Source organism: Scyliorhinus torazame, chromosome 5 (assembly GCF_047496885.1).
Source record: "Scyliorhinus torazame isolate Kashiwa2021f chromosome 5, sScyTor2.1, whole genome shotgun sequence".
Lineage (NCBI taxonomy): Eukaryota > Metazoa > Chordata > Chondrichthyes > Carcharhiniformes > Scyliorhinidae > Scyliorhinus > Scyliorhinus torazame.
This window is the reverse complement of record NC_092711.1, coordinates 177,712,618-177,736,594: the sequence shown is the minus strand read 5'-3', so window position 1 is coordinate 177,736,594 and position 23,977 is coordinate 177,712,618. Positions and strand designations below refer to the sequence as shown.

The window sequence follows — 23,977 nt, the reverse complement described above, 5'->3', positions numbered from 1 at the left end:
CACCAGGATGTGCAGGTTAGGTGGATTGGCAATGCTAAATTGCCCCTTATTCCAAAGGTATGCAACTTCGGTGGGGTTGTGGGGAGAGGGTGGAGGACTAGGCCTAGGTAGGGTGCTTTTTCAGAGGTCTTTGTTCTTTGTTTGGTGCAGACATAATGTACCAAATGGCCTCCTTCTGCGCTGTATGGTTCTCAGTAATTCAATTGACAGGGACTCCACGCTGCTGTCTGTGCCACTGATGAAAGGCCTGGTTCAGCAGCTCATTGCCTGTGTCTCTGATTAATGTGGTCAAGTCAGAAAAACCCATCATGCCCCTTACTTTAGTTTGTGATGCTCCATCTTGTTAACATAATACATATTTTCACACACAATGTCCATATATTGTAGGTATCTCTGCATTGGCCCACAACAGATCAGAGACAAATGTATTTATTTTAGATCTACCTGTCTTGGGGGAAAAACACTATTTACTATTCAGGATAAAATAGATGTCCTTCATCGGCTTTTGTGGGTCATTTCAGTGTCAATGTGTTCTACCAGGTTCAAAGAGCATCAGCCCACTGGAAGCAAAGTTGTGAGACCGGCCAGAATATACCCATTGTCTCGAACCTCGGTTAGACCACAGCTGGAGTACTGTGTGCAGTTTTACTGCCCTTACCTTAGGAAAGGTATTATTGCCACAGAGGGAGGGCAATGAAGGTTCACCAGACTTGTTCCAGGGATGGCAGGACTGTCCTACGAAGAGAGATTGGGGACTGGGCCTGTATTTTCTACAATTTTGAAGAATGAGAGGTGATCTCATACAAGCTTACACAATACATAAAGGAATAGACAGGGGAGGTGCAGGTGAGATGTTTCCCCTGGTTGGGGAGACTAGAACCAGGGGACACAATTTCAAAATAAAGGGGAAACCACTTAATACAGGTCTCAGAGGAGACATTTTTTTACTCAGAGGGTTGTGAATCTTTGGAATTCTCTACCCGAGGGCTGTGGAAGCTCAGTCACTGAGTGTATTTAAAGCAGAGACTGCCAGATTTCTAAATCCCAATAACACAAAGGGATATGGGGATAGTGTGGGGAAAAAGGCATTGAAGTGGATGATCAGCCATCATCGCATTGACTGGTGGAGCAGGCTCGATGGGCTGAATGGCCAACTCCTGTCCTATGTTGCAATGATACAAAGACAGGTAGGAAAGTAAATTGTGAAGAGGACATAAGGAGACTACAAAGGATAGAGGTAGGTTACGTGAGTGGGAAAAGATCTGCCAAATGGAGTATAATGTGGGAAAATATGAAATTATCCATTTTGGCAGGAAGAATAAAAAAGCTTATTATTTAAATGGTGAGAGGTTGCAGAGCTCTGAGATTCAGAGGGATCTGGGTGTCCAAGAGCATGAATCACAAAAGGCACAGCTACAGCAAGTAATTAGGAAAGCTAATAGAATATTATTGTTTATTGTGAGGGGAATTGAATACAAAAGTAGGGAGGTTGTGCTTCAGTTATACAGAACATTGCTGCATCCTTTGAAAAAAATCAAGAGGTTTGTCCTGAAACCCGCTGTGGTTAGTATTCAAATGCCTTGGAGGGTTTTAAACTTTCATTTGCCAGTATTTCACTTTGCATCCTGATTTGCATTGGCACAATTAACCACAGCCGGTTTGAGACCCTCTGGGTGAAAACTTTCTTCCTCATTTCCATGTCCTCTTGTTATTAACACTTCAACTAATGAGAGCAGCTGCTTTCCATCCACCGTCACTGAGCCTCAATTTTACACACCTCAATCCGGTCCCTCTCAGCCTTCTGTGCTCTAGAAAACAACCCGAGCTTATCCAGCCTCTCTGCATAGTTAAAATATTCCATCCCAGGCAACAGACTTTAATAATCTTTATTAGTGTCACAAGTAGGTTTACATTATCACTGCAAATAAGTTACTGTGAAAATCCCCCAGTCACACATTCCGGTGCCTGTTCGAGTGCACTGAGGGAGAATTCAGAATGGCCAATTCACCCAACACCACGTCTTTCGGGACTTGTGGGGGGAAACCGGAGTACCCGGAGGAAACCCATGCAGATACAGGGAGAACGTGCAGACTCCGCACAGACAAAGACCCAAGCCAGGAAACGAACCCGGGTTCCTGGAGCTGTGAAGCAACAGTGCTATCCACTGTGCTGCCTGATGAATTTCCACTGCACCTCTCCAGTGCAATCACACCCTTCCTATTGTGCGGTGACCAGAACTGCACACAGTATTCCAGCTATTACTTAACCAAAGTCCGGTACATCGCCAACATAATCTCCCTGCTCATATAACCTATGCCACGTCTGATAAAGGCAAGTGGCCCGTATGTCTTCTGAACTACCCCATTAACCTATCCTGCTGCCTTCAGGGATTTGTGGACATGCACCCCAAGATTCCTCTGTTCCTCCGAGCTTCCTCGTCTCCTGCTATTCATTGACTGCTCCCTTGCTGTGTTACTCCCTCCAAAGTGTATCACCTCGCACTTGTCAGGGTTAAATTCTATCTGCCATTGATCTGCCCAATGTGTCTTTATCCTCCTGCAACTTGACCTCCTTCTTCATTGTCAACCACGCGACCAATCTTCATGACACCTACAAACTTATTTGTCATCACCGCACATTTTCTTCTGTATTGTATATAGAGCACAAACAATAAGGGTCCCAGCACTGATCGCTGTGGTACGCCACTAGACACAGGCCTCCAGTCACACAGCCTTCTACCTCCACTGTCTGTCTCCTATCACAAAGACAATTTTGGATTCAATTTGCCACATTACCCTGTATCCCATGTGCTTTTACTGTCTTTATCAGCCTACCATGCGGGACCTTGTCAAAGCTTTGCTGGAATCCATATGAACTACATCAACTACACTTCCCTCATCTGCACACCTGGTCACCTCCTCAGAAAATTCAATCAAATTTGTTATCCATGACCTCCCTGTGACAAAGCCATGCTGACTATCCTGATCAAACTTTGCCTCTCCAAGTGGAGATAGATTCCGTTCTTCAGAATTTTACCCAATAGTTTCCCTACTTCACTGGTCTGTAATACTGGAAGTCTGCAGAGGGATTTGGAAAGGTTACGTGAATGGGCCAGGGCCTGGCAGATGGAATACGATCGTGCTAGTGGCCAGATGATGCCATCGTAAAACTCACCGGTGTTTACGACGGCGTCAACACTTAGCCTCATTATCGGAGAATCCCGCCCCCCCCATATCAAACTGCTCAAGAACCTCACACTCCCTCTGACTGAATTCTTCACCCACATCTTCCTTCTCCAAAGGGACGACAGATCTGAAGTACTCACTTTACATCCTACCATTGTCATCCGGCTCGATGCACAGATTACACCCTCGGTCCCCAATAGGTCCTGTCCCCTCCCTGGTTATCCGCTTCCCCTTGATATAATTATGGAATATTTTGTGAAATGTGAAATGAAAGTTGCCAAAGTCTCGGAGGACCATATTCTGGGAGTGAGCTGACTGGTGGTGATTTAATTTGAGGGTCACCACACCTCAGATGAGGGGCAATGTTGAGAAGGCGGGACCTTCCTGAATAACCTCAGCCGGTACAGGAGTTGAAGCCGCGCTGCTGGCGTCGCTCTGCATCATGAACCAGCCATCTAGCCAACTGAGCTAACTGACCCCTGGTATAGATTTAATAATTCCTGAAATATTAGCTATTCCCTGTCTCCCATGTAGTTTCCCAGTCCACCTCAGACAACTTGCCCCTCATACCCTGTTAGTTTTCTTCTTGATAAAGAAAAGAAAAGAACCATGTAACCACCATAGCCCACCTGCATAGCAACATGGCTGCTTTGGAGGGGGGAAGGTTCCAAACAGAAATGCAAACTAAATATTTTCTTACTTTAAATGCACTTTCACTCTGTGATCTTTGTGAAATTTGAAACCAGGTAATCGCAACAAGGCTCAAAGAGCATCAACCCACTGGAAGCAAAGTTGTGAGACCGGCCAGTACAGCAGAAACATTCCGACCCTCCCCATTGACCACTGTCAGAATGAACAAAATGCAGCCCTGAATGTAATTGAGAGCAGAAACAATAACAGAATCCAACCCCTGTAATCAATTGTGAACTTGGTGTCTCAGCACAATGAATTACAAAATCCCTTTCGACTTTGAGCTCTTGTGAATGGCCTCTGCCCAGTATGAACGCGCTGGTGTCCCTGCAGCTGGGATGGATCACCGAATGCCATCCCCTATTTAGAGCAAGAGAATGGCTTCTCCCCGGTGCGGGCTCGCTGATGCACCCGTAGGTTGGACAAGCGACTGAATCCCTTTCCACACTGAGAGCAGCTGAATGGCCTCTCCCCAGTGTGAACTCGCTGATGTGACTGTAGGTTGGATAACTGAGTGAATCCCTTCCCACACTGAGAGCAGGTGAATGGCCTCTCCCCAGTGTGAACTCGCCGGTGTGTCCGCAGGGTAGATGGATCACTGAATCCCTTCCCACACTGAGCGCAGGTAAATGGCCTCTCCCCAGTGTGAACTCGCTTATGCACCTGCAGGTTGGATAAGTTAATGAATCCCTTCCCACACTGCGAGCAGGTGAATGGCCTCTCCCCAGTGTGAACTCGCTGGTGTGTCTGTAGGCTGCTTGACTGAGCGAATCCCATCCCACACTGAGAGCAAGTAAATGGCTTCTCCCCAGTGTGAACCCTCTGATGTCTCTGCAGGCTTGATAATTGAGTGAATCCCTTCCTACACTGAGAGCAGGTGAAAGGCTTCTCCCCAGTGTGAACTCGCTGGTGTGTTTGCAGGGTGGATAACCGAGTAAAGTCCTTCCCACACTGAGAACAGACGAATGGCCTCTCCCCAGTGTGAACTCGCTGATGTCTCTGCAGGCTGGATGGCTGAATAAATCCCTTCCCACATTGACAGCAGGTGAATGGCCTCTCCCCAGTGTGAACTCGCTGATGTGTCTGCAGGGTGGTTGAATCACTGAATCCTTTACCACACTGAGAGCAGGTGAACAGCCTTTCCCCTGTGTGAACGCGCATGTGTGACTGCAAGTGGGACAAGCAAGTGAACCCCTTCTCACAGCGAGAGCAAGTGAATGGTCTATCCCCAGTGTGACTGCGTCGATGAGCTTCCAGCACAGATGGGGCTCTGTATCCCTTTCCACAGTCCACACATTTCCACGGTTTCTTCATGGTGACAATGTCCTTGTGTCTCTCCAGATTGGACAATCAGTTGAAGCCTTGACCACACACAGAACACGTGAATAGTCTCTCCCCGCTGTGAATGGTGTGATATTTTTCAGGCTGTGTAATTGGTTCAAGCTCTTTCCACAGTCAGTGCTCTGGAACACTCTCACTTGAGGGCGGGTCTCGGCGCTTTTCCAGTCGCATTGAAGTTACAATTTTTCGAAGGTGACAGATTAGGCAAAAAATGTCTCCTTCTTGATTCAAAGGCTGCTAATTTTCAGGTTCCAATGAATCGAGTGACTCCATCAGATCTCGATATGAGTAAGATTTCTGGCTATCAATCCTCCTCTTCTAATATCCTGGAAATACAATTTACAAAGTCATCACTCAATACAGGATAAAAATTCAGAACAGACAATTCTAGTTTTTATGGAACATTCCTCTGTCATATAATTTACAGTACAGTTTCAGCCCATCGAGTCTGCACTGGCCTTCGGAAAGAGTACCCTACTTAAACCCACATCTCCACCCTACCCCCATAACCCAGTGACCCCACCTGCCCTTTTTGGATATTAAGGGCAATTTAGCATGGCCAATCAACCTAATCTGCAAATCTTTGAACGGTGGGAAGAAACCGGAGCACCCGGAGGAAACCCACTAAGACATGGGGAGAACGTACAAACTCGCACAATCAGTGACCCAAGCCGGGAATCGAACCTGGGACCCTGGAGTTGGGAAGCAACAGTGCTAACCGCTGTGCTACTGTGTCGCCCATTCCCCAAGAGCTGTAAATCTCTGTCTCACACACTCTCTCAACAGATCCTTGCTCACCGCTTCTTGTCCAGGACACAGATTATTACAAATAGGAGCTGCAGTTGTTCATTTGGCCCATTGAGCCTGCTCAACCATTCAATGAACTTATTTACTGATCTACCTCAGCACAATTTTCCCACGCTATCCCCCATATCCCTCGATATCTTCAATACCTCGAAACGGATCAATCTTGATCTTGAAAATACTTGATGACTGAGGTTCCACAGTCCTCTGAGGTAGAGAATTCCATCCTCAAGTGAAGAAATCCCTCCTCATCGCAGCTTTCTCTCCATGTTCCTGCCGGTTCCCCATAACCCTCGACTCCCTGGTCAATCAGAAATCTGTCCAACTCAGCGGTGAATATATTCAGTGACCCCAGACTCCACTGGTCGCTGTGGAAGAGAAATCCAGAGACTAACAAACCTCTGAGGGAAGAGATGACTGGAAATATATAACACAGCTACAGCACAATATTACACAACTAGAAATAAGAATAAATGTACTTTGTTACAGAACCATCAATAATATATCTAATCTGTACCAAATATCAACACTGGACATTTCTCTGTCTGATATTAATTGACTGTCCCCTTAAATGTCAGCCATCTCCTGGGGAAAGCAGCCCTTTAATTGTGAACATTGGGAAAGAGACCATCCTTTTAGCCAGACAAATAAATGTGTCAAGCTGAGGGAGCAAAGGATGTCAATGTCTTTAAGAGAGAGAGAGAGAGAGAGACCTGAGCCGACCTGCATTCACTTCCTTTCCCTTCAGTTGCTGCGCATGTGCGGGGCAGAGAGACTGAACATGTGAGCCGGAAGAGGCGTGGTACGCATGTGCTGATTTTCGTGTGAGGAGTGCGCATGTGCGGGAGTGAGGCGGGGACCGGAACAAAGCGGCGCCCTGACCATTGTGTGTCCGGGTCTTCCAGCCTTTCCCATTGGACACCAGCTCAGCGCGGCTGGAGGGAAAAGTCTCTCCCACCCCCACGTGGTGTTCCGCCCCTCATCGTCTGTCAGAAGGGATTGACCAATGGGAAACCGGGGCGACCGGAAGGACTCTTCTCCAGCCAATTTGTGAGTGAAGATTGAGGTTCACACAGACGGAAACTTCCTCCTGTCTCCAACATCTGTGAGTAAAACACTTTCTTTTCTCCCCCTTTCCATTTCTTTACCCATTCTGGTCTTGAATTGGTCACTTGCCACAACTGAAGGGAAAGGAAATGAATCCAGGAAGAGAGGGTGGAGACTCTGGAAATGTTGGCCCAGGATTTTTCTCCTGAATTTCTATCCGTACAGACAGTGATGAATTTTGCAAACTCCTTTTACAGGATATTAGGTGAGGAGGATTCACAGCCAGAAATCTGAAACCTGATGTCACGAGAAGATCTGACAGATGGCCGCCTGAAAATCATTGAACAGCAGGACTGTACCATTTGGAGGAGGCTTCAATAGATTATCCAACCTGGAGAAACATGAGGATACCCGCATCATAGAAAATACGTGGAAATGTGGGGACTGTGGGAAGGGATTCAAAGGTTCATCTCAGCTGGAAATTCATCAATGTGGTCACACTGGGGAGAGACCATTCACCTGCTCCGTGTGCAGAAGGGATTCACAGTCAGTGTTTTTCAAACTTTTTTGCCCGGTACCCATTTTTACCAACCGGCCATCCTTCACGACCCAGCTTTTCGCTTACCTCTAATGTGACAGGTGTGCCTGCTTGGTCCTCTGCTTTTCACACGCATACTTTCCCATACATGTGTTGGACACCCTTCACCTATGTGGGGCGACTGCTCGGGGGGGGGGGGGGGGGGGGGCGGGATTGCACTGGCTTGAATGGTCCAGGTTTTGTTTTTTTATTGGTTATTCATTCGTTTCTGTTTTGGATTGAATATTCATTCATTTCTGTTTTGGATTGATTATTCATTCATTTCTGTTTTGGTTTGATTATTCATTAGTTTCTGTTTTGGATTGATTATTCATTAGTTTCTGCTTTGGATTGATTATTCATTAGTTTCTGTTTTGGATTGATTATTCATTAGTTTCTGTTTTGGATTGATTATTCATTAGTTTCTGCTTTGGATTGATTATTCATTAGTTTCTGCTTTGGATTGATTATTAATTAGTTTCTGTTTTGGATTGATTATTAATTAGTTTCTGTTTTGCATTGATTATTCATTAGTTTCTGTTTTGGATTGATTATTCATTAGTTTCTGCTTTGGATTGATTATTCATTCGTTTCTGTTTTGGATTGATTATTGATTAGTTTCTGTTTTGGATTGATTATTTATTAGTTTCTGCTTTGGATTGATTATTCATTAGTTTCTGTTTTGGATTGATTATTCATTAGTTTCTGTTTTGGATTGATTATTCATTAGTTTCTGCTTTGGATTGATTATTCATTAGTTTCTGTTTTGGATTGATTATTCATTCGTTTCTGTTTTGGATTGATTATTCATTGGTTTCTGTTTTGGATTGATTATTCATTAGTTTCTGTTTTGAGTGTATTGTGGGCGTATTTTTAGTGTATTGCTGATTGTTCTGCATTCAGCTTTGTCCTTTTGCATTGTGGAATTGTTCAGAAAAAAAAGATGTAAAACTTTATCCTCTGTGCAACATCTGGGAGGAAATCAATGATTCCCCCTTTCCATTTATTTTCTCATTCTGGCTTTGAGTTGGTGACTTGCAGCAACTGAAGAGAAAGGAAGTGAATTCAGGGAGGGTGCAGACTCTGGAAAGGTTGGCCCAGGTCTCTCTCTGTCTCTTTTAGGGGCAGCATGGTAGCACAGTGGTTAGCACAGTTGCTTCACAGCTCCAGGGTCCCAGGTTCCATTCCAGCTTGGGTCACTGTCTGTGTGGAGTCTGCACGTTCTCCCTGTGTCTGCATGGGTTTCCTCCGGGTGCTCCGGTTTCCTCCCACAGTTCAAAGATGTGCAAGTTAGGTGGATTGGCCATGCTCAATTACCCTTAGACCCCCCCAAAAAAGGTTAGGTGGGGTTGCTGAGATAGGGTGGAGGTGTGGGCTTAGATAGTGTTCTCTTTCCAAGAGCCAGTGCAGACTTGATGGTCCGAATGGCCTCCTTCTGCACTGTAAATTCTATGATTCTTAGAGACATTGACATCCTTTGCTCCCTCAGCTTGACACATTTATTTGTCTGGCTAAAAGGATGGTCTCTTTCCTAATGTTCACAATTAAAGGGCTGGTTTACCCAGGAGATGGCTGACATTTAAGGGGACAGTTAATTAATATCAGACAGAGAAATGTCCAGTGTTGTTATATGGTGCAGATTAGATATATTATTTATGGTTCAGTAATAAAGTACATTTATTATTTCCAGTTGTGTAATATTGTGCTGTAGCTACGTTATATATTTCGAGTCATCCCTTCTCTGAGGGTTGTTAGTCTCTGGATTTCTCTTCCACAGGGACCAGTGGAGTCTGGGGGGGTCATTGAATATATTCATGGATGAGTTGGACAGATTTATATTTGACGAGGGAGTCAAGGGTTATGGGGAATAGATCATAACATTAAGGGAAAGGCAAGATGAAGAGGGATTTCTTCACTCGAGGATGTGGTGAAGCTTTGGAATTCTCTACCCCAGAGGCCGTGGAGCCTCAGTCATCAAGTATTTTCAAGACAGAGATTGACACACCTCCACCTATCTCAGTAACCCCACCTAACCTTTTGTTTTAGACACTAAGGGTAATTTAGCAAGGTAATTTAGGATTCTCGATATTAAAGATATTGAGGGATATGGGGAATGGTGTGAGAAAATGATGTTGAGGTAGATCGGCCAATGGTCTAACCGAATCGTTGAGCAGGCTCAATGGGCCGAATGGCCAACTGCAGCTCCCATTTGTTATGGTCTCTGTGTCCAGGACAGGAAGCATTGAGCAGGGATCTGTCAATCAGCCTGAATCAGCACCTTTAGGAGAATTGGGAGGGTGGATATTAGATACAACAGAGTGAGAATGGAGGGAGAGTGTGTGGGATGGAGATTTACACCTTTTGGGAAATGAGAGAGGAAAGAATGTTCCAGAGAAACTAAATTTGTCTGATCTGAATTCCTATCCCGTACTGACAGTGATGTCGTTTCTAAATTGTTTTTACAGGATATTAGAAGAAGAGGAATTACAGACAGCAACCTCAAACGTCACATCCCGACCTGACTGAGCAACTAGGTTCATCAGGCCCCGACTATCATCAGCGTTTAAATCTAGGGGGCAAAATGTTTGCCCGCTCTGTCTATTTAAGAAGATTTGAAACATCAGTGTGACTGGAAAAGCACCGAGACACACACACCCGAGTGAGAGTGTTCCAGAGCACTGACTGTGGAAAGAGCTTTAACCAGTGACACAGCCTGAAAAAACATCACACCATTCACAGCGGGGAGAGACCATACACATGTTGTGTGTGTAAACGAGGCTTCAACTGATTATCCAACCTAGAGACACATGAGGAGACCCAGGACATGGAAAAACCGTGGAAATGTAGTTACTGTGGGAAAGGATTCAGAGCCCCATCACAGCTGGAAGCTCATCGACGAATTCACACTGGAGAGAGGCCGTTCACCTGCTCTCAGTGTGGGAAGGAATTCACTTGTCTATCCAACCTGCAAACACACCAGCGAGTTCACACTGGGGAGAGGCCGTTCACCTGCTCTCAGTGTGGAAAGGGATTCAGTCGTTCAACCACCCTGCGGAAACATCAGCGACTTCACACTGGGAAAAGGCCGTTCACCTGCTCTCAGTGTGAGAAGCGATTCACCGAGTTATCCAGCCTGAAGTCATACCAGCGAGTTCACTCTCGGGAGAAGCCATTCATCTGCTCTCAGTGTGGGAAGGGATTCAGACATACATCCACGCTCCAGAGACACCAGCGGGTTCACACTGGGGAGAAACCATTCATCTGCTCTCAGTGTGGGAAGGGATTCACTTGGCTATCCGACTTGCAAGACACCAGCGAGTTCACACTGGGGAGAGGCCGTTCACCTGCTCTCAGTGTGGGAAGAGATTCTCTCAGTTATCCAGCCATTCCTCTGCTCTGAATGTGGGAAGGGATTTTGTAATTCATCGCACTTGCTGAGACACCAACAAGTTCAGAATTAATAACGTGGGTTGGATACTGTTATTGTTTCTGCTCTCAATTTCATCCAGGACTGCATTCCCGTAACAGCCTCCCCGAACAGGCGCCGGAATGTGGCGACTAGGGGCTTTTCACAGTAACTTCATTTGAAGCCTACTTGTGACAATAAGCGATTTTCATTTCATTTCAAATTTGCCATCCTTACCCGGTCTGGCCCACATGTGACTCCAGACCCACACAGATGTGGTTGACTCTTAACTGTCCCCCACTGTAATGACCTAGCAAGCCACTCAGTTCAAGGGCAATTATGAATGGGTAACAAATGCTGGCCCAGCCAGTGATGCCTACATCCCAAGAAAAGAGTTTTATCATACTACTACAGGTAGATCTAAAATAAATACATTTGTCTCGGTTCCATTGAGTCTACAGCACAGGGCCCGGCCAGTCGGCTCAATTGGTCTCTGTCTGTATTTATGCTCCACATGAGCCTCCACCCTCCCCTCTTCATCTCCCCCCATCAGCATATCCTTCTATTCCTTTCTCCCTTGTCAAGATACAGCTGTTCATGCAGTATTCATGCTGTTCACCTCAACCACTCACTGTGGTAGCGAGTTTCACATTCTCACAACTCGCTGGGTGAAGAGGTTTCACTTGAAATCCCGATTGGATTATTGAACCCCTGAAAATGGATTGAAAATGCACACAGCATTTGACAGAGATTGGATGAATTGTCAGCGCAGATGGGGCAGCACGGTGGTGCAGTGTTAGCAGTGCTGCCTCACGGCGCCGAGGTCCCAGGTTCGATCCTGGCTCTGGGTCACTGTCATGTGGAGTTTGCACATTCTCCCCGTGTTTGCGTGAGTTTCACCCCCACAATTGAAAGATGTGCAGGCTAGGTGGAGTGGCCATGTTAAATTGCCCCTTAATTGGAAAAAATGAATTGGGTACTCTAAATTTAAAAAAAAGAATTGTCAGCACGGATAGAGATAAATGTGTGTCCTGATAGACATTACAGAGACTTGTTTGAAAGGGGACCAAGGCTGGAATCTAAATGTTGAAGGGTATTTGACATATTGGAATGCATGAAGCTCGGAAAAGATGACGGGATTGCTCCTGTTCATTTAAGGATTACATTAGTTCAGTACTGAGAGATCAACTTAGCCTGAAAGTTCAGGGTGTGGAATCAGCTTTGCTCGAGATAAGAATAAGTTACAAGGTCTCTTGTGTGAGTCGTTAATGGGCCTCCTAACAGTAGTTACATTGTAGGTAGAGTGTACAGGAAGTATTAAATAAGGCTTGCAATTAATGTACCACAATAATCATGGGTGACTTCAGGCATCAGTTAGGACGATGAGCCTGACGAATATTAATCATGAGGAAGTGACACTACAACGAGAAACTGACATCACACATCAGCAAGGTGACCGATATCCTTCAGAGACCAATCAGACATTGATCGTGCCCCATTTAACCAATCAGGGACTGATCATGGGCTGCTTGGGCCAATCAGAACCACAGGAAACTACCAGCCATGCGTAGAGGTAGGTACTAGAAAGGGTTAATGAGCTACAATTCTCTGGAGCTCGGTGCACAACACAACATGAAGAAAGACTTGTTCAGTTATGTTCAGTCAACAGAACAAAAGACAGCTCCACAGTCACCTGGAAGCTGAGAGCTGGTGATCCAGAGTGAACGGACTGATCCACTGCCTTTGTTAATTATTGTGATTTTGTACTTATTACAATTAACTTAATAAATTCTGTGACAATATTCTTGTACCTGGAATGGTCTGTAACTAGTCAGGAGCTGCAGGTAACTTTCACAACACAGTCTGACATGTAATTGATTTGAGTGTTACAATTGAGATTGGAGCCAAACACGGTTCTTACAATAGGATCGAATTTCACATTTCATTTGGGTATCCTGCACTAACAGTGATGGCTTTTGTAAAGTCCTTTTACAGGATGTTAGAAGGGGAGGAGCTACAGACAGAAATTTCACACCAAATATCAGGTCAAGATCTGACAGAGTCACTCGATTCATGGGAGCTGAATATCATCGACCTTTGAATGTAGAATGAGAAATGTTTGTCTGTTCTTCTGCTGAAAGAGATTTTTAAACATCACTCAGTGTACAGACACTGAGCCAGGCTCATCCGAGTGAGGCATCACTAAAAAAATCCATTTTATATTTTGCAGCTCACCCAAAGATGGAAATTTCAACACACATTTCTCCATCTTGTATTTTTTAATGTTTTGTTCACCCGTTAAATATTCTCGACTTCTGGACATTTCATTTCAGAACTCAGCTCAAAGACATCAAAACCTGAATCCGGCCTTGTCTGTGTGCCCCATTCGTCAATTCAACTTTGCAGCAGCTCAGTCCCAGCTTTGGAAACATCTTCATCTTTCTGTGAGGCCCCGGCCCCATTGACTGTGACAGGGGGATCCCACTGTCTCCGTGAGATTGTTGATGTAAAGTCACGTCAGACCCACACTGCCCGATTTCCAATCCAATTTATTTAAAGGTCCCAGAAGCCTGGCTCCAACCTTAAATGTTGTTCTGATCCTGTCAGTAACATTATTTTGGAACTCACTAGTACCACCACATAGGCAGTCATCAACATGCATCATAAAGATGCCCGAGTTTCCTGCCATGGTACTAATAAAGCACAGCAGCATCTGCCTTCAGGTAGAGACAACCCGACTTGGACAAAACTGATCTAACTGAGAAGTGCCATACACTCTGAAACATCGTTCAAAACATGAACAAACTTATTGAACTTCCAAAGTCTTCCATCTACATCTGCCACCTTAGGCGGTTGCAGAAACACTGCCCTCTGGAGGTGATCCCCCAGCGCAAATGCAGCTTTTATGGTTCTTGACTGAAAGTTCCGAGAAAATGTCACAAAAAGGGCCAAAGAAATTTCAAAATTACCTTTCCCGCTGTGGGTGAGTCCACTCTGACCTCTTTCTCTCCTAAGACTTCTTCAAATCCCCGCGCCACTAACCTCACCTTGGGCCTTATAAGTTCCATCTGGTTGGACCTTTTCTGAGTAGATCCATCAATGTGATGATGCTGGCTGACCCCTATCTGGGACCTCTGAACACACGCCAAACTCTGTCCAACTGCCTAACTCTTTCTGTTTCACCTCCCGTACGGCTTTATCCCCTCATTTTTCGACAGCTACAAAATCCTCTCGGTCACGGGGACTTCAGCATCACCCCTAAACATATCCTTGGTATAAAACCGACAATTCCATGCCTGAAATGTTCCAGTTATTGAAATTACATTGAATGGATGTCAAAGAAACAGACCAGAAACAGCTCCCTGAGGTTCTGAGGAGTCCCCAGTGGTCAGTCAAACTGAACTAAACACGGGTGGTGTAAAACAAACAATACTCACCCCGGTATCTGCTGTCCACGGGGACTTTCCTTTAATCAGAGCCGTCAATGGATCCTGTTCCTGACACCAGACTGTTGTGGGACAAATGTCACTCGAATTCCAGAGTTGGTTAAAGTTTGGGAATCTTTATTACAAACATGCAGGGAATGCTTCAGCGAGCCAAAGCATCTCAAAGAGTAGTTACAATAACACACGTTTATACACAGTACAGTTGCAGCTGTTTTGGCTGCAAGTTAGTAGGAAAGTACAGGACGTAAAGGAAACAACTCGAAAACAGCTCACTTATTGGCTATAGTAACTTCATCACTAACAAAACACATCTTGGAAAACAATAGCCAGACTAGTAATCCAGAGACCCAGGATAATGCAATCGGGATCCAGGTTCGGCAGATGGTGAAATTTAAATTAATTAAAAATCTGGAATTAAAAGTCATTGATGACCATGAGAGCATTGTCGATAGTTGTAAAAACCCATCTGGTTTCTTTTAGATCCACCTGTCGTGGGGGAATAACACTATTTACTATCAAGGATAAAATAAATGTACTTCAGCCTTTGTGGATCATTCCAGTGGAAACGTGCTCTCCCCCAGGCTCAAAGAGCATCAGCCCATTGGAAGCAAAGTCGTGAGACCGGCCAGTCCAGCAGAAAGAAACCCTCCGCCCTCCCACTTCACCAAGTGTCAGAATGAACAAAGTTTGATTTGATTAAATTAATTCACGTGCACCGAGGTACAGTGAAACGTATTATTCTGCGTACAATACAGACAGATCATTTTATACATGAAAAAACATAGGACATATGATAAATACATAATTTAAATACATAGATATCGGGTGAAGCATACGGAGTGTAGTACTACTCAGTAGAGAAGGTGTGTGGAGAGATCAGTTCAGTCCATAAGAGGGTCATTCAGGAGTCTGGTAACAGCGAGAAAGAATCTGTTATTGCGAGTTCTCAGAATTTTGTAACCCCTGCCCAATGGAAGAGATTGGAAAAGAGAATAACCTCGGTGGGAGGGTCTTTGATTTTGCTGCCCGCTTTCCCAAAGCAGCGGGAGGTGTGGACAGAGTCAATGGATGGGAGGCGGGTTCGTGTGAGGGACTGGGCTGTGTTCACAACTCTCTGTAATTTCTTGCAGTCCTGGGCTGAGCAGTTGCCATACCAAGTGTCATGGGAGTGTCCCTTTAAGAAATGTTTTTGTGTTATCACATGGTTTCAGTGATGTCATTGTGTGGGTGGAGCTGGGCTGTGGCTCTGGGAGTTGGTTTTACTTCCGCTTTGGTTTGGGGCTGTTTTGTGGCTCTGAGTTTTTTGCTTTCGTTTTCACATTTTTGGCTGCTGTACTCAGAAAGAGGAGTATTTTGGCCTGTCTCTCGATCTTCATTTTATAAATGTTTTATTGAAAATTTTTTCCCAAACAACAATTTTTCCCCTCTTACAAAGCAAACGCAACAATAACAATACAGAAATTTTAAACAATACACAAGTAACAAAACCCCTTTATCTTTGACCTAAACTAACCCCCCCCCCTCCCCCCGGGTTGCTGCTGCTGGTCATCTGTCTTCCCTCTAACGTTCCCCTAGGTAGTCGAGAAATGGCTGCCACCGCCTGGTGAACCCTTGAGCCGATCCTCTCAGGGCAAACTTTATCTGCTCCAGTTTAATGAACCCCGCCATATCATTTACCCAGGCCTCCAGTCCGGGGGGTTTCGCCTCCTTCCACATGAGTAGGATCCTGCGCCGGGCTACTAGGGACGCAAAGGCCACAACGTCGGCCTCTTTCGCCTCCTGCACTCCCGGCTCTTCCGCAACTCCAAATAGAGCTAACCCCCAGCCTGGTTTGACCCGGGCCTTCACCACCCGCGAAATCACTCCCGTCACTCCCTTCCAATACCCTTCCAGTGCCGGGCATGCCCAAAACATATGTGCGTGGTTTGCCGGGCTCCCGCCACACCTCCCACATTTGTCCTCCACTCCAAAGAACCTGCTCAATCTTGCCCCCGTTATGTGTGCTCTATGTAGCACCTTAAATTGAATCAGGCTAAGCCTGGCGCATGAGGAAGAGGAATTTACCCTGCTTAGGGCATCAGCCCACATACCCTCCTCTATCTCCTCCCCTAGTTCTTCTTCCCACTTTCCTTTTAGTTCGCCCACCGACTCCTCCCCCTCTTCCCTCATCTCTCGGTAAATCTCTGACACCTTGCCCTCTCCGACCCACACCCCTGAAAGCACCCTGTCCTGTATCCCCTGTGTCGGGAGCAACGGAAATTCCCTCACCTGTTGTCTAGTAAATGCCCTCACCTGCATATATCTCAAGAAATTTCCCCGGGACAACTTATACTTTTCCTCCAATGCTCCCAAGCTCGCAAAAGTCCCATCTATAAATAAATCTCCCACCCTCCTAATTCCCAACTGGAACCAGCTCTGAAATCCTCCATCCATTCTTCCTGGGGCGAACCTATGGTTGTTCCTGATTGGGGACCCCACCAGGGCTCCCCGCACCCCTCTCTGTCGCCTCCACTGTCCCCAGTCGATCTTCATTTTAAAAGCTGTTTCCAGACGGCTTGATAACTTGAAAATAAATAATTGTTTTCTGGAAGGAATTCAAACCTGCTGTTTTGGAAAGGAAACAAGAGCATCCATACCAGGTCTTGAGTGCTGTGTGCTGGGCCACACCTTTGAAAAGCAGGTACTGGTTTATGGGATCTTGTTATTAAATTGGAACAGTTAAAGGGGGGAATTCTTTCAGGGTTATACATAGATTACTGTAGCTGTGTGGGGTATTTATGTTTGTAACTGATAAAAATGCTTACTGTGTGTGTTTATAAAAATGTTAACTAAATTCGTAGAATTAAGCTTGTTTTGATTAAAAGTGCTGAAGGCCTCTGTTGAATAACCCCTGAAAGGCAGCCCTTGTGCTCATCGGAACCAAAATCAATAAACAATTGGAGGTCAGGTGAACTCCATGATATACTTTGGGGTTTTCTGAACCCTGGCCCATAACATAAGCTGTGAGCAGCCAGATAAGATGTTTTCAATGGTGCATCTGTAAAAATTGGTAAAAGTCAATGATAATAATCTTTATAATTGTCACAAGTAGGCTTACATGCACACTGCATTGAAGTTACTGTGAAAATCCCCTAGTCGCCACACTCTGGCGCCTGTTCGGATTCACTGAGGGAAAATTCAGAATGTCCAATTCACCTAACAAGCATGTCTTTCGGGTCTTGTGGGAGGAAACTGGAGCACCCGGAGGAAACCCACGCAGACATGGGGAGAACATGCATACTCCACACAGACAGTGACCCAAGCGGGAATCGAACCTGGGACGTTGGCGCTGTGAAGCAACAATGCTAACCACTTGTGCTACCGTGCCTCCCATGTGGCAATCAATGAGGACATGCTGAATTTCCTTAGTTTCCTGAGGAAATATATGTTTCTTGGTCGTATCGCGATGTGGGTGGACCAGAACAGAATGCTGGTGATGTGCACACCTCGGAATTTGAAGCTAACCATCCCCACCTCGGCCCCATTAATGCAGAAAGGGGTGTGTACAATACTTTGTTTCCTGAAGTCAATGACCAGCTCCTTAGTTTTGCTGACATTGAGGAAGAGATTGTTGTCAGTACACCATGCCACTAGGTTCTCTATTTCCCTCCTGGACTCTGACTCATCGTTGTTTGAAATCAAACCCATTACGGTCGTGTCTTCAGCAAACTTGTAGATGGAGTGGGAGCCAAGTTTTGCCACAGTCGTGTGTGTATCATGAGTGTAGTAGGGGGCTAAGTACGCAGCCTTGTGGGGCCCCGGTATTGAGGACTATCATGAAGGAGGTGTTGTTTATCCATACTGATTATGATCTATGGGTCAGGAAGTCAAGGATCCAGTTGCAGAGGGAGGAGCCAAGCCCAAAGTTTTGGAGTTTTGAGATGAGCTTGGCTGGGATTATGGTGTTGAAGGCGGAGCTGTAGTCAATCAATAAGAGTCTGATGTAGGAGTCCTTGTTTTCGAGATGATCCAGGGGTGAGTATAGGGTCAGGGAGTTGGCATCTGCTGTGGACCGGTTGTGGCGGTATGTGAATTGCAGTGGATCAAGGAATGCTGGGAGTATGGAGTTTATGTCTCCAACATCTCGAAGCACTTCATAATGATCGATGTCAAGGCCACCGGATGGTATTCATTGAGGCACGTTGCCCGATTCTTCTTTGGCACCGGTATGATGGTGGTCTTCTTGAAGCAGGTGGGAACCTCGGAGTAGGGAGAGGTTGAGGATTCCGCAAACACACCTGCCAGTGGGTCAACGCAGGATCTGGGTTCACGACCTGGGTTCTCGTCTGGACCCATCGCTTTACGAGGGTTCACTTTCAAGAAGGCCAATCTGACTTTGGAGGCTGACGGTGGGTATGGGTGTGTCCAAGGTTGCTGGTACAGTTGACAACAGTTTGTTGGTTTCCTGCTCAAAACAAGCATCGAATGCATTGAGTTTGTCGGGGAGGGATGCGCTGTTGCTGAAGATTCTACTCAGCTTTACTTTGTAGCCCGTTATGTTGTTTAAGCCCTGCCAAAACCGACGAGAGAGTCCACGTCATTAGTCTGTGACTCTAGCTTAGTCTGGTATTGTCTCTTGGAGTCCCTGATGGCTTTGCGGAGGTCGTATCTAGATTTCTGTATAGATCCGGGTTGCCTGAGTTGAACGCCTCAGACCTGGCGCCCTTGATGTTTGTGTCGCAGTGGTCAAGGATGTTAAGGATGTTGGGGTCCCTGTTGGGACAGGAGATGTGTTGGTGGAATTTTGCCAGTACACTCGAGGTTGGCCTGGTTAAGGTCCCCGGCCACTATGCACAAGGCCTTCGTGTACACTTGATCAAGCGCCTTCTTCTAATCAAAGCCCCCTCCCTCCCGGCTTACTCACTCTTCCAACTTCTTCCATCGGGCAGGAGATACAGAAGTCTGAGAACACGCACGAACAGACTCAAAAACAGCTTCTTCCCCACTGTCACCAGACTCCTAAATGACCCTCTTATGGACTGACCTCATTAACACTACACCCTGTATGCTTCATCCGATGCCGGTGCTTATGTGGTTACATTGTATACCTTGTGTTGCCCTGTTATGTATTTTCTTTTATTCCTTTTTCTTCCCATGTACTTAATGATCTGTTGAGCTGCTCGCAGAAAAATACTTTTCACTGTACCTCGGTACACGTGACAATAAACAAATCCAATCCAATTCAATTCACTTCCGCCTGGGGTGGGATGTAGACTGCCGTGATGATGGCAGAAGTGAACTCCGTGGAAGGTAGTATGGACGGCACTTCACAGTCGGGTATTCCAGGTCCAGGGAGCAGTAGTTCGCCAGGGTCACCATGTCCGAGCAGCAGGAGTTGACAAGGAGACAAACCCCTCCACCCACTCCAGGTTCAGTCCTGGATGTGGTTAACAGCAGGAAAAACAGCAGAATCTAACCTGACATCACTTGTGAATCCTTTGATGTCTCAGCATGTTGGATGACTGAGGGAATCCCTCCCCACAGTGAGAGCAGATGAATGGTTTCTTTCCAGTGTGAACTCGCTGATGTCTCCGCAATGTGGATGATGTTCTAAACCTCTTTGTACAGTGAGAGCAGCTGAGGTTTCTCCTCAGTGTGAATGCGCTGGTGTTCCATCAGTACCCGAGAGCTTTTTGAAACCCATTGCCACAGTCGGAGCATTTAAAGGGTCTCTCATTGATGTGAATGACATTGTGGCTCAGCAAGTGATGACTGAGTGAATCTTTTCCCAGTCGGAGAGGTGAACGGGCTCTCCCCGGTGTGACCTCGCTCGTGTTTCATCAGGTTGGATGAGGTTCTAAACCTCTTTGTGCAGTGAGAGCAGCTGAACGGTCTCTCCTCAGAGTGAACACGCTGGTGGGACATCAGTAGCTGTGAGCTTTTGAAACCCCTCCTGCAGTCAGAGCATTTAAAGGGCCTGCTCTTGGTGTGAGTGACATTGTGTTTCAGCAGGCTGGATAATTGAGCAAATCCCTTATCACACACAGAGCAGATGAATGGCCTCTCCCCGGTGTGAAGTCGCTGGTGTGCCTGCAGATTGGAAAACTGAGTGAATCCCATATCACACACAGTGCAGATGAATGGCCTCTCCCCAGTGTGAACTCGTTGGTGTGTCTGCAGGTGGCATAACCGAGTGAATCCCTTATCACACACAGTGCAGGTGAATGGCCTCTCCCCGGTGTGAACTCTCTGGTGTCTCTGCATGTGGGATAACCGAGTGAATTCCTTTCCACAGTCAGAGCAGGTGAATGGCTTCTCTCCAGTGTGAACGCGTTCGTGTCTCCGCAGGTTACCAATGTCAGTGAATCCCTTTTCACACTGAGAGCAGGTGAAAGGCTTCTCTCCCGTGTGACTGCGTTGATGCCTTTCCAACCTGCATGGGGCTGTGAATCCTTTCCCACACACAGAGCAGGTGAACGGCCTCTCTACAGTGTGACTGCGTTGATGCCTTTCCAGCCCGTACGGGCTTTTGAATCCCTTCCCACAGTCCTCACATTTCCATGGTTTCTCCATGGTCCGGGTGATCTTGCGTCTCACCGCGTTGGATGATCAGTCGAAGTCTCGTCCACTCACAGAACACATTTAGAGTCTCACCCTGATGTGAATGGTGTAGTATTTTTTCTGGCTGTGTAACTGGCTAAAGCTCTTTCCACAGTCAGTGCTCTGTAACAGTCGCACTCGGCTTTGTGTGTGTCTCAGTGCTTTTCCAGACACACTGATGTTTAAAATCTCTTGAAGCAGACAGAATAGACAAACATTTCTCCTTCTAGATTCAAAGGTCGATGATATTTGGTTCCCAAGAATTGAGTGACTCAGTCAGTTCTTGACGTGATGTTTAGTTTGAGATATCCACCTCAAAGTCCTCTTGTTCGAACTTCCTGCAAACAGACTTTACAATAGTAATCACTGTCAGTACAGGATAGAAATTCAGAATAGACAATTCTCGTTTCTATCGAACATTGTTTGCTCTCTCTCTCTTTCCCTCAAATGCTCTAAACCTCCATCCCACACACTCTCCCTCCATTCTCACTCTGCTGTATCTAATATTCCCCCTCCCAATTCTCCTGAAGGCACTGAATCAGGCTGATTGACAGATCCATGCTCACTGCTTCCTGTCCTGGACACAGAGGCTGCCAGACAGATATACGTCTCTGTTACTGGATGATAGATTAGTGTAATATACAGACTGGATTCACTTCCTTTCCCTCCCAATTCTTATGAAGGTGCTGATTGATGCTGATCAACAAATCTAAATTCACTACAACCTGTACAAGAGTAGAGACTCTCCATCTCAGTATATTTACTGATTAGAGATGGGGTGATTCTGGGGAAGAGTTTTATTTAGTCATGGAGTGGTCATGATCAGGAACCCACTGCCCACAAGGGTTGTGGAAGTCGAGATGATCAATAATTCAAAATAAAATAGGATGGTCACTTGAAGAAAATAAGCTTTCAGGTGAACAGGGATATCGAGGGGGAATTGGGTTGTGGGTTTGGAAGATGCTGTCGGAGGAACCTTGGTGAGTTACTGCAGCGCACAGTATAGATGGTATGCACGGCTGCCACAGTTTGCCGGTGGCGGAGGGTGTGAATATTTGTGGAATGGGGAGTAGTCAAGCAGGCTGCTTTGTTCTGGATGGAGTAGCGCAGCATCTTGAGTGTTGTTGGAGCTGCACTCAACCTGGCAAATGTGATTATTCTATTACATGCCTGACTTGTGCCTTGTATATGGTGGACAGGCTTTGGGGGTCAGGAGGTGCGTTATTCGCTGTAGTCTTTGGCCTGCCCTGGTGGCCACCGTATTAATATGGCTAGTCCAGTTCTGTTTCTGATCAATGGTAACCCTCAGGATGTTGGTTGTGGAGGACACAGCGATGCTAATGCCACTGAATGCCAAGGGGCGGTGGTTAGATCCACCTTTGTAGGAGATGGTCATTGCCTGGCACTTGTGTAGTACAAATGTAACTTACCACTTATCTGCCCACATCTACATACTGTGCAGGATATGCTGCATTTGGACATGGACTGCTTCATTATCTGAGTCGCCGCGAATGGTTTATCATAGAATTTACGGTGCAGAAGGAGGCCATTCGGCCCATCGAGTCTGCACCGGCTCTTGGAAAGAACACCCTACCCAAGGTCAACACCGCCACCCTATCCCCATAACCCAGTAACCCCACCCAACACTAAGGGCAATTTTGGACACTAAGGGCAATTTAGCATGGCCAATCCACCTAACCTGCACATCTTTGGACTGTGGGAGGAAACCGGAGCACCCGGAGGAAACCCACGCACACACGGGGAGGATGTACAGACTCCGCACAGACAGTGACCCCAGCCGGAATCAAACCTGGGACCCTGGAGCTGTGAAGCAATTGTGCTATCCACAAGGCTACCGTGCTGCCCCTTGTGCTGAACATTGTGCAGTCATCCGCAAACATCCCCACTTCTCACCTTCTGATGGAAGGGAGATCATTAATGAAACAGCTAAAGATGGTTGGGTCTAGGAATGTGCCCTGAGGAACTCCTGGAGCCGAGATGATTGACCTGCAACCACCACAACCATCTTCCTTTGTGCCAGGTATGACTCCAACCAGCGGAGAGTTTTCCCTGAGACCCATTGACTCCAGTTTAGCTGGGGCACCTTGATGTCATACTCGGTCAAATGCTGCCTTGATGCCAAGGGCAGTCACTCTCACATCACCTCTGGCATTCAGCTCTTTCGTCCATGTTTGAACCAAAGCTGTAACGAGGTCAGGGGCCGAGTGACCCTGGCAGAACCCAAACTGAGCGTCCAGGAGCAGGTTATTGCTGAGTAAAGTGCTGTTTGATTGCACTGTTGATGACTCCTTCCACCACTTCTGCTGATGATGGAAATAGGCTGATAGGGAAGGAATTAGGTGGGTTGATTTATGTCCTGTTTACTGTCTCCATAAATGTCAGCCATTTCCTGGGGAAAGCAGCCCTTTAATTGTGAACATTTGAAAGAGACGATCCTTTTAGCCAGACAAATAAATGTGTCAAAGCTGAGGGAGGAAAGGATGTCAATATCTTTAAGAGAGAGCGAGAGAGAGACCTGGGCCTTTACAGAGTCTGCACCCTCCCTGGATTCACTTCCTTTCCCTTCAGTTGCTGCAAGTGACCAATTAAAGATGAGAATGAGACAATAAATGGAAAGGGGGAGAAAATAGCGTTTTACTCACAGATGTTGGAGACAGGGAGATGTTTTAATCTGTGTGAAGTTCAAGCTCATTCAGTATTCGAGGAACAACAGCTTTGCTCGGCAGAAACCTCCATGTCCAGCTTCCGCATTGAGACAATGGGGGAGCTCTGATTGGCGGAGAAGCAGGGTCCTTCCGGTCCTCCAATCTTGCCATTGGTCAGAACTCAGCAGTGTCACCGGAGGAGAGCTTCCTCTGCACATGCGCAGAGTCCCCTCTCC

General features: G+C 46.3%; 1 protein-coding gene and 1 long non-coding RNA gene across 2 annotated transcripts in view; one reads left to right on the top strand and one right to left on the bottom strand.

Annotated features, from left to right (window-relative positions):
• Positions 1-1,872: 1,872 nt before the first annotated feature.
• The window catches only part of LOC140422562 (uncharacterized), a 44,964-nt gene continuing 22,859 nt past the window's right edge, over positions 1,873-23,977 (bottom strand). Inside the window, 2 exon segments of the mRNA XM_072507575.1 lie at positions 1,873-5,222; positions 20,212-21,081. Coding sequence (XP_072363676.1) covers positions 4,122-5,222; positions 20,212-21,081 — 1,971 coding nt within the window. The 3' untranslated portion in view covers positions 1,873-4,121.
• LOC140422496 (uncharacterized) lies at positions 6,870-12,852 on the top strand. The gene is made up of 3 exons (XR_011947491.1): positions 6,870-7,125; positions 7,325-7,706; positions 10,110-12,852. It is a non-coding gene; the product is annotated as an uncharacterized lncRNA (long non-coding RNA).